The sequence below is a fragment of the Trichosurus vulpecula genome, chromosome 9 (genome assembly GCF_011100635.1).
Source record: "Trichosurus vulpecula isolate mTriVul1 chromosome 9, mTriVul1.pri, whole genome shotgun sequence".
Taxonomy (NCBI): Eukaryota; Metazoa; Chordata; class Mammalia; order Diprotodontia; family Phalangeridae; genus Trichosurus; species Trichosurus vulpecula.
In genome coordinates this window covers 60,750,318-60,761,268 of record NC_050581.1, presented here as the reverse complement: position 1 = coordinate 60,761,268, position 10,951 = coordinate 60,750,318, and the positions used below count along the sequence as shown (strand labels likewise).

At 50.9% G+C, this 10,951-nt stretch overlaps 1 protein-coding gene across 1 annotated transcript; it reads right to left on the bottom strand.

The window, feature by feature from the left end:
* Positions 1-935: 935 nt before the first annotated feature.
* On the bottom strand, positions 936-10,627 carry FANCG (FA complementation group G). Its single transcript, XM_036737678.1, has 14 exons — positions 10,357-10,627; positions 9,568-9,658; positions 9,077-9,208; positions 8,517-8,707; positions 8,032-8,191; positions 7,571-7,701; positions 5,387-5,533; positions 4,942-5,093; positions 3,822-3,888; positions 3,021-3,364; positions 2,600-2,688; positions 2,172-2,342; positions 1,675-1,804; positions 936-1,578 (listed from the first exon to the last, which is right to left on the bottom strand). Exons 1-14 carry the CDS (start codon positions 10,558-10,560, stop codon positions 1,473-1,475), a joined length of 2,115 nt encoding a protein of 704 aa, XP_036593573.1. The 5' UTR covers positions 10,561-10,627; the 3' UTR covers positions 936-1,472.
* Between the last annotated feature and the right edge of the window lie 324 nt (positions 10,628-10,951).

Sequence of the window (10,951 nt, the reverse complement as noted above, 5' to 3'; positions counted from 1 at the left end):
TACATATCCCAGCATACACCGCATGCCCCTTACCCCTCCGGAACACTGCATGCTGGGACTTGCAGTCCTTGGCCCCAAGATTAAATCCATCTTTGAACCTAGGCCCCAATACTTGACTCCTGTCCCAAGAATGGGAGGGGGAAGGGAAGCCCTTCTAAAGCACGACCCCTCCCCCATGATTTCACCACCTGAATTTTCTGCTCCCTCCTGGCCAGCTTGCTTCCCTCTCATTCATACTCCCTCCTTCATAATCTCTTCTCCCTGGAAATCCCCAAGTGACCCTTGCTTTCAGTTCTAGATTGGATTTGTCCCAGCCCCGATGGCTGTAGCTTCTGATTTATAAGGAAGTGTAGTGAAATAGAAAAGGTGCTAGATTTGGAGTCTGGAGAAGGGCGTGCAGAATTTTACCAGCTATGTGGTCAGAGGCTCAGTTTCACCAGCAAAGGAGATAACACACCATCTGCCTCACAAGGTTGAGGAAAGTGCTTTGCAAACCTCTAAATGTCAACTATGATTACTGGCCACTGGGTTTCCTTCTATTCTGCTTTGTGTCTTCTCCATTAGACTGGACCATGCTTCCTTTTTACATATTGCCCTAGGGTCTAGCTCAGGGCTCTTAAGACAAAAGACAGGTCAGAGTGGCATAAAGACAAATATTCAACCTATTTTTTTTTAATTTGTCTGTTTTTCTGATACTGTCCTTCATTAAAGAATAGAAAGGAAAGCCCATGACCTCACAAGTCATCATTAACCTCAGGTCATTGAGTCTCTCTCAGGAACACCCAAATTCGTATCTTGTACATGGTCAATTTATCCTGGATAGTTTGTACATAGTTGTTTGCATGTTGTCTTACCCACCACTGTGTGCTGCTTGAGAGCAGCGACTGTCTTTTGTATCTCCAGCACATAGCACAGTGCCAGGCACACAGTATTCACTTAATAAATGTTTTATTTATTGATTGACTGTTCACCACCAAAACACACAAATACTGAAGAGCTGAGTGAAGGAAGAAATAAGGTAAGGATAGGGAACATCTCCATTTCCAAGACAGAATCTCTTAGAGAATAGGGAACTGTCGCCCCTATCATCAGAATGTATCACATCAGGTAAAGGGCCATATGGCCCAGTGTCCAGAGACCGGCACTTATATGCCAAAGACATATATAGTGGGGACAGACAGACCAATGGAAAATTTTACTGGAAAAAAGGAAAGGTGTGACAGGTACCAAAAAAATACAGTGATAGGAAGACTGACACCTAGATAGATGGGAAGGGGACAGAGTGTTCTCTGATTACTCATCTTTACCCCTATCTTTCCCAATGACCAAAAAGACCAGCCAAGAGACCAGGGACATGGCTTTCTTCAGCCTTTATGAAGTCCCAGCCCTAGGCTCTGCTACTCCCCTAGGAAATGAACTAGGAGAGAGGCCCAAATAAAGAAGATCCCTGGGAAGTAAGGATCAAATGACCACTAAGGGCATGTGGGCCTCTGCAGTGATTTCCGAAGCTCCTGCAAGAGGGACTCCTGCTCAGTGATTCGAATCTGGTTCATACAGGACTCCAAGTACTGGGGGAGACTGGAAAGAGGGAGAGGAGCATAAGAGAGAAACAAAGGCAAGATGGTCCTCTTGCGGTCCACCCCCACCAGCCCACCCACTAGCCCTCAGTCTCACCCTTCAGAGTCATCCTGTTGCTGGTCAGCCTCAGCCTCAGCCTCTAGCTTCTGAAAGACTGCAATGGCCTCTTCCCTCCGCTCTAGCCTCCATAGGACACGCAGCAGATGTAAGGAAGCATTTCGGTCACCTGCATCACCCATATACCCGCCCCCCACCCCAGTCTTCATTAGCTTTAAAGGTATCCCCCACAGGTGACTTCTCTCATATGTCACAGAACCCCTCAGAAGTCTCCACCACAACAGATGGTATAAGAGCACACCAGTCCTACACCCAAGCTGGCAAAAGAGAAACACATCCACAACACATATTTGTGATCACACCTTCAACATAGACCTTGGCACAGTCCATGTACCTGTATAAACAAATATACATTTCATATGCCATCATAAATACTGGTATGTGCAAAAATTTCACAGTTGGGCACTAATATACATCCCTCCAAACATACCTATACACACACATCTACATGAGACTTTCATGCCACCCATCCATACCTGGGCAAACCTGTACACCAAGGAGGAAATCCTGTAGAGCCCGAGCATCCTGGCCTTCTGCTACCCATTCCAGCCCTCGGCTAATTAATGCCACTGCTTTCAGCCTCTGAAGAACCTTTGTAGGTGGGCAGATCTCTGAAGGGATCTCATCTTCACCTCTGGAGACAACATCTACACCCCCCCCACCCCGCCCCGCCCCACCCCAGTTAGCAACCTGCCTCATAATCAGAAAGTTCCCAGGGCAGCTCAACATCCATACCCTTTCTCTCTGTTCCCTGTTCTCAGTTCATCTGTGTGTGGCCATCCTATCAAAGCCTCTCTTTGGAGCACACCACAACCCCTTTATAGTATTAGAAGTTCTTTGGAGAGGACCACAGGAAACCCAGAGGTGGTGGGAAAGGAGGGAAGAACCAAAGACTGGAGCTCACCTCCACTCAAACCTTGGTCTGCATCTCCACCTGCACCTTGATCTACAACTCTGTGCAGAGGCTGCACCCGGAAGAGTAACTCAAGGCACCTAAAATGGATGAGATAATGTGTGTTTTTTGTTATGGATCCCTGTGGCAGTCCAGTGAAGATTGGCGGATCTCTTCTCAGAAGGTTTTTAATTGAAGGAAATGGTAATTTTCAAGTAGAAATTAATGAAAATAAAGATATATTCCCCCCCAAGTTTATGGAACCCTGAAATCTATCCATGGACATAGGTTCAGGACCCCTGCTCTAAGAAACAGACAGTATATGAGGACAGACCTCTCTACCCAGAGTCCCAAGAATCCCATGTTAGTAAAAAGTCACATCCGGCCACACACACACACCCCCACCCACCATTCACTGTATTCTCCTCCTCACCTGCTAAACTCCTCCAGGGCTTCCCTCCTGGCCCCCAGCCCAGCATGGCCCTGACCCTGAAGGAGGTGGGCAGCTGAAGCCCACAAGAGGCAGAACAGATGCTCATAGGGGTTCTCAGACAGAGGTGGGACTGAGGACAGAGAAGGCCTGAGGCTAGGCTCCCCTTGACTCAGCCACAGTTTTTGGGGGACCAAAAGCGATATCCGGCTAAGCAGCTCTTCACACACAGTCAGTGAATCTTGGAATCTGCCAACGATAATCAGTGCTGCTGCTGTCTCCAAGAAGACCTCGGGTACACGAGGAGCTTGAGAAGCACCAGACAGGAACCCAGAACACTGCATGCCCTGAAGAGATACCCATGACAACTTGTGACTCTTCTCTTATATTATCCACACTCTCTCCTCTGACACAGGCCTTGTGGCCTGAGAACAAAGGTCTGGAAATTCATAGCCCCTTTAAGGGACTCTTCCTTCTAAGCTCTTCTCAACACCCCTCCAGGAAGCCTTCCCAGACTCAGCTTATCTCAGCCTTCAGGTAGGGATTGTTTAATTCATTCCAGCACTCAGCACAGTGCCTGGTTGGCACGTCCAGGGCTTAGCATGGTGCCTGGCACATAGTAGGTGCTTAATAAATGCTTATTATTTTCATCCCCAGACCCTAGTACAGTGCCCCACATGTAGTACACTAGCTGGTTGAGAGATCACTCAAACCTCATGAGAGGAAGATGGAACTTTTCTGCTATAATCCAGATGGAAAACCATGCATATAGCCCTCCCCCATCCTCCTGCCCACCACACACACCTGTGACATTGATCCATCCAGCAGTAAGGCCATCAGGTCCAGGTACTGCTCCACAGCTTCCTCATTTCTAAGGATCCATAGCATGGATGACCCTCTACCCCCTTCCTCCCCCAGCTCTGTCCCTCCCACCGCCCTCCAGGCAGGACTGGTCCTGACCACCCATGTCCCCGTGACTGTCCCCATTATGTAGGTTTTTCAGAACCATGACTTCCCTTCTTTCTGAGTCACTGCCCCGCACTGGGGGAAGGAATGCTCATATTTTGTTTCTTGGCATTTTAACTGTTCAATGGTCAACAAGAAAAACAAGGGTCGGGGATGGGGAGAAGAGGGAAGGAAACAAGCATCTGTTAAATGCCTGCCACGAACCAGGCACTCCTCTAAGTACTTCACAAACACCACCTCGTTTAGTCCTTGCCAAATCCCTGGGAGGTAGGTGCCATTATTAGCCCCATTTTACAGCTGAGGAAACAGGCAGGCAGAGGTTAAGTGACTTGCCCAGGGTCATTCAGTGGGAGTCTAAGGCTGGATTTCAACTTGGGTCTTCCTGACTCCAGGCCCAGCACCACATCCACTGTGCCACCCACAGTTACAGCTAGGGGAGGGAGAGAGACCTCTCGCTTTCTGTTCCTGATTGTATAGAAAGCAACTTGACATACGTGGGTGTCTGCATCTCCAACCACCTTAGACTGGAGAAATGGGGCGGATGCTGGGGTGGGGCAGGATCGCAGGACAGTGAAGTGAGAAGGCAGAGCTGGGGGCAGGCTGAGGCCAGGGGCCAGGAAGAGAAGAGGCTGGAGGCAAGGGGGAGAGAGGCAGCCTCTCAGAGAATAAAAATTCCTGGGTGGCCTTGGATGCTTGCCCCAGTTCCACCACTAACTTGCTCTCTGATCTTGAACAAATCTTCTTTTTCTGCCACTGTTTCTGACACCTGCAAAATACGGCATCAGACCAGACAGCTCTGAATTCCCTTTATCTTTGTATCCCTAACACCTAGCACAGCGCCTGACCCTACAACTATCACTTCACAAACGTGTGCTGGTTGATTTTAGCTCTAACAGTCTATGATCCTATTAAGTGGAGATGGACATAGGGAGAGGGAAAGGGGCAGATACACCAATACCTGCCTGTCTGGAGACACCTGCTTGCCAGCAGGTGCTTGGCCTGGCTCTGGGTCCCACAATAAAGAGAGGAGGCAGGGCTGGGTGGAGGGATCAGAAGTTCTACCCCAACAGGGAATAAGGGTGGCCTGGAGCTGTGAGGGATACTCAAAGCCTGTGAGAAACAGTAGATGGTAGAGAAGGGCCTGACCCCACCAGCCCAGCCCACGGAATAGGACTGCCTTCCTATCTTATTCCCTAAGATGCTGCTCCCTGCCAACCCTACGAGCTATAGGGATCCCTCCATTCTTACTGAAGCCCTGCCTCCCTCCAGCACCCAAACGCCCAGGCTCCCTGCCCTAGCCTGGCTGAACAGGGCAGATGGGGAGAGACTGTCCAGGCTGAGTGGGGAAAAGGGGAGTCCCAGATCCAGGGCACCAGCCTGGACTCCCAAGCCCATGTGCACACCTCTACCAGTAGCTTTAAGCTGTCCAGTTCAGCTGTGGTGTGGCCGAGCTGTCGATAGAGTCGGGCAGCCTCCAGGAGAGGGGGCCCTTGGCCTGGGCCTGCTTTTAGAGCCTCAAGAAGATGCAGCAGTGCCCTCTGTGGACGGTCCTGGGACAGAGAAAGTCAGGAAAAAGACATGAAAACAGGACCTCAGGGCACTTGCTGAATGCCCTCTCCAGGAATCCTAGCCCATACAGAAAGCTGTCCTACTCCATGTCCCCCTACACCTAAGTATATGGGTCCCTGCAAAATCTCAGCAGAAAAAGACCTCAGAGGCCACCTTGTCCACCCAACTTAAATCCAAACAAGGATCCCCTCCACAACATACCCAACATGGGGTCATTCAGCTTTAGCTTGAACACTTCCAGTGATGGGGGACTCACTACCTCCTGAAGCAGCCCATCCCACTTTTGGACCACTATAGTTGAGATGAGGTTTGCAACTTCCACCAGGTATTTCTAATTCTGCCTTCCAGGAAACAACAGAACAACTCTATTTCCTCTTCCAAATGACAGCTCTTCAGTATTCATAGGTCCTCTCTCCTCTAGGCTACACTGCTCAGATCCTTCAGCCTCTCTTGAAATCGAAGCTCTCCACCACCCCTGCTGCCCTCCTTGGGATATCATATCTTCTGGATATTTCTAGTAAATCAATGCCCTTCCTAAACCGTGGCCCTCAGAACTGCACAGATCACCCCAGATGTGGTTTGACTAGGCCTGAGAGTGGGGGAGTGGCATTGCCTCCCAAGGCCTAGCTGTCATGCGTCTCTCACTGTGGTCTAACATTGGCATCTGCTCTTTTATCAATGTCACATCACATTGGTGAGTTGTACTGAGCCAACAATTCAATGAACATTTATTAAATGCCCACCGTGTGCAAGGTGATGAGCAGGGTGCTGCGGGGAGTCCTCACTGGGACAGAAATTATATCCTACTGGGTGTGATACAACTATACGTAGGTGGTTCAGTGGCTAGAGCGGTGGGCCTGCAGCTAGGAAGACATGTGTTCAAGTCCCATCTCAGGCACTTACTATCTGTGGGAGCCTGGACAATCAACTTGACCTTTGTCTGCTTCAGTTTCTGGTTTTAGTGCTAATAATACTAGCTCCTACCTCACAAGGTTGTTGTGAGGATAATGTGACTGTTTTTTTTTTAAAACAAGTATACATACAAGTATAAAATGTATATGAAATACTATGATAGTTTCGAGAGGGGCCAACATTAACAACTGGGGAAAATCTGGAAAGGCCTCCTGTAGGAGAGGGCACCTGAGCTGTGTTTGGAAGGAAGCTCGAGAGTCCACACTGTGAAGGTGGGGAGGCGAAAGCTGAGGTGTTATGTATGGGGGAGTTCTAGAAGGCCAGTTTACCTGCAAGGGAAAGCATGTTAAGGGGTACAGTAAGACTGGAAAGATCCACTAAAGGAGACTTTTCAAACCATGATCCAGTCATGTCTTCACCTTGTACTCATGGACTCTTCAGACCCAAGTGTCAAACTTTACAAGTGTCAGCATTACATTTCATTATGTAAATTTGGCTCTAGCCTATCAGGATCTTGTTGACCCTTGACCGTCACCCAGAGTAGCAGCTACTTATCCCTTCCAGCTTTGTTTCATCTGCAAATCTTATAAGCGTGCTGCCTGAAGCCAGGTTATTGTGACAAAAAGGATAAAGAGCATAGAGCCAAGCACAGATCTTTGGGCCATTCCATATTAATTATTCCTCTTGGGGTCTGGCCATTCAGAAAGTTCTGACTTCACCTATCATCTACTATAGTCTAGTCCAGGGCTGTCCAACCTTAGGTTTTTATTGAAACAATAGACAATAATATATTCTGATTTGCTATTTTAGTGAGAGCTCTGTGGTAGCTTGGCTTCCTTTACTAAAGCATTTATGCAAATTTCTATGCTGGTAGGTAGGCCGCATAAATCCCATTGCAGCCACACCTTTTGGACAGCTCTGATCTAGTTCATATCATTCCACCTTTTGCAAAACAACAGTATAGGAGACTGACAAATATCTTTTTAAAAATCTAAGTATATCTATAGCATTACCCAGCTTAGCAGGAAATGAGATTAGTCTGACAACCCCCATGAAGTTCGGCATCCTTTCCCCCCAACTCAGGGCCTTCCCCGTCTTCCCGTTACCATTTTCCGAAGGCAGGCTCCCAAAGCTGTGTGGACTTGAGCCAGCACAGGACGGGGGCACAGGCTGAGTGCTGCTTTCTGCAGGCTGCTCAAGGCTAACGGCAAGTTCCCCATATGAAGCTCTTGAAGACCTGGGAGGTATCAGGAGGGAGATCTGTTGAAAGGGGCTGGAGCTGGGGATGGGAGGTGGGGCTGAACCCTTGGGGTCCAGGAGGTTAGAATGATATTCACATGAAGACCTACCAAAAAGAAAGTGAAGGCAAATGAAAAATGGGGAGGTTAGTTGCAAAAGAGACTGAGACCTCGCATTGACCCCATAAGTGATGGGCATATGCTTGGCAAGAAAAGGGGAATACACTCTACAAGAGGAACTCCTTGGGGCTAGAAAGAGAATATGTAACTCACTTTCCTTCATGTCTTGGGGCTGGGTGTACGAGCACACACCTAGGCTCTCTGCTCACCTTGGTGGAACGCAGCTGTCGTAAGAAGGACATCCTTCAGACTCCTGGCATCCTGTAGGGTCATTGGAGCATCCAACTCTTCAACTGGGGGGTCCCACGCACTTAGCAGTGACGGCAGGTCCTCAGGAAGTCCAGGGAGAGGAACCCCACTCTCTTTGCACTTGTTTGATAAGAAAATGGGGTCAGAGACTCCAAAAGGCCCAGAAATCCAGCCACTAACTCTCCCCTAAGGAACCCCTACCGTTGAGCCACAGAGGGAGCTCTCCTCTGCCCCTCCTCTCCTTTCACGAACCCAGACCCACTCCAGCCAGAGTCCAAAGCTCTTACATCCCTGCCTCCCCAAACATTAGCAACCCAGATAGGGGCAAGTTGGACTCAAGAGGTCAGCACAGAGGGGAGGTGCTCAGAATGGGGAAGGGGAGAATTTATGGGGGGCACAGGATTAGGGAAAAGAGCTCTGGACATATACTGCCACTATTTCTCACCTGGCTTTTCATCACGGTACACAAGAGCATAGCTAGGTCTCCAGGACGGTTATCTGTCAGCCATATGGCCCCTTGTAGGCCCACCAAGTGGTATAGGGGTGGTAGCATCTCAGAAGGCATGAAGGGGCTTTGAAAGATGGTCTTCCACAAGTCCCCTGACTGGGGCAGTGGCACCCCTTGGGCATTCAGCACTACAGAGCCATACATGGTTAGAGAGGGCACTTAGAGAAGCCAAGACAACTTATGTGATCCTTCCTCATGTTACTCCACCCCTTTTCCAGATAAACTGTGACTTTTGCTCCTCTACCCTTTACTCCAACCTGTCCCACAGAAGGGCCTACTGTAGTTGGGGAGAGGGACTGAGAGAACGGTTGAGAGTTCAAGCAAGGTTTACGGGGAGGTTATTGTGAAGTGTGTGTGTGTGTGTGTGTGTGTGTGTGTGTGTGTGTGTGTGTGTGTTGGGGCACTGGGAAATTCCAGGTAAGGGAAAGAAAGGTAGTGGTAGTAGTAGTCAGGATAGTGGGTCAGTTGGGGAAAAAAAAATCAGTATCTGTCCTCACCTCTTTCCAGGCCCCGCTGGATGTCCAAAGCATGATCCTTCAGGAATTGCTGGGCCAGGCCAACCCCCAGGGTCAGGGTATTACCCAGGACAGTCAGCTCCAGAGGAAGCACAGAAAGAGCTGAAGGCAGCCCTAGAGTCATACATCAGGAGTCACTAATGGCTCTTTCAACCAGACCTCCCCTCCTGTCTTTCCCAGAAGTCAGCAAGTTCCCCCTTCCAACCAAGGGGATTTCCACCACCTCCACCTAAAAATCCTAGGCCCAGACTGAGCCTCACATCTGGAAATCTGTTCCCCTCCAAATGCACTGCCCTCCTCAACTGAAACCCCTCCTACTATACAAAACTGTGCTTTGAACAACATCAGCAGCTCTCCAGGGGCACAGAAACTAGGCTTCCTTATTCCCTGTGCCCAAAAAGGCACAATCCTTGAGGGTCCTAGAGACTAAGACCCCTCGCTCTCAATGCCCTCCTTCCCCATTCCCGTCATACCCTGCAGTCTGTGGAGAAGCCCCCTGAAGCCCTCGAGGACACGATGAGCAGCCTGCTGCTTCAAGGACCGTCCAGAACCCTGAGCCACCACCTGCCAAACACAGAGAGCCATCCCTGGAGGCACTCCCACCCTCCCCTCCCCCAGCACCTGAGGCCCCGGGACAGGGAGATGCAGGGACTGAGGCCTGAGACAGGTCTACACTCCAGGCTATGAATTAAAGACAGCGCTCTTGGGTGTGAGGCCCAGAAGCTGTCCAGGCTGCTGCTGCTCTGGGAAGAACAGAGGAAGGGCTCAGCAGGGGGCTGAAGGAAAGGTCTGGTGGGGGATCTAAGTGGGGATGGGCCTTTAGAGGCCTGCTTGGCTGGTCTGCTGAGTGGGGCAGCTGAGGTCTCGCAGCAGACCTCAGGAAGGGCTCAGTGAGAGGCACCCACAATCCCCTGTGGGGTGTCAGGAGGAGGGCCCTAAGGTAGGGGAGGGAGCTGTCAGTGCGGGGAGCTGTGGGAGGTAGAACCTTCAGTGCAGAGGAAGCTGTCAGTGGGGGGACACGTTGGTGCAGAGGGGCTGTCCTGGGGAGAGGCTGGGGGGAGGAGAGCTTTCAGTGGGAGGAAGTGGTCAATGGAGGAGGAACTGTCATTCGGCGGGGGGAGGAGGAAGGGGGGGGGCTTTCATGGAGGGGGGCTGTCAGTGCGGGCACCTGCGGCGGGAGTGTCAAAATGGGGGCTCCACGGGCGGGAAGGGGGGGGTGTCTCCGTGGACAGGGTAGGGGAATCGTAGGAACCGAACTTTACCCGCCACTGCCGGACCAGTCGATCATTTTCCTCCCTCCACAGGCCCAGACAGCCGGGTTGAGTCGGGGGCGCGGGGGAGCCTGGGGACATGCTGTCCCCGGCTACTGCCTGGGTATTTCTCAGGGCTTCTCCAGGACCCACGTCCGGCCAGGCAGCTAGCGCGCAGCCTAGCAGTGGGAGACGCCTCGGGAACACCCGCGGCATCCGAGGCGTGGGGGAACACGCGGGAAGGAAGTTCACGCATGCGCAAGCCTGAGTCTCGGCTTAGCTCACCGTACGTCCTCCACACGCAGGGCGAGGAAGAGAGCTCTCCCCGCCCACACAGGCTCCAAAGTCGTAGCGGATAGGCCAATCCGGCACAGTCCACAGCTGTGATTTGCTGTTAAAGAAAGGGCGAGGCCCGCGGGAAACTTGAGGACCGAATGATGGGAACGCCTCCTCAAGGAAGGGCATCTATTAAACTATTTAAGTATATGGGGGATGGTGTTATAGGGTCGATTACGAGATCGACCTAACCGCCGCCCTCGCAAGCAGCCAGTGGTAAAGAAGTCCGGTCCCTGACCGACCTCCCTCTCTCCCCCGAGCCATACATCCC

Coding starts and splice junctions, on each gene's coding strand:
- FANCG (XM_036737678.1), bottom strand. CDS start 10,560: ATGCCGCGGGTGTTCCCGAGGCGTCTCCCACTGCTAGGCTGCGCGCTA. Junction 7,702..8,031: donor GACAGCTGCGTTCCACCAAG/GTGAGCAGAGAG, acceptor GATACCTCCCAG/GTCTTCAAGAGCTTCATATG. Junction 5,094..5,386: donor GCTTAAAGCTACTGGTAGAG/GTGTGCACATGG, acceptor TGTTTCTCACAG/GCTTTGAGTATCCCTCACAG.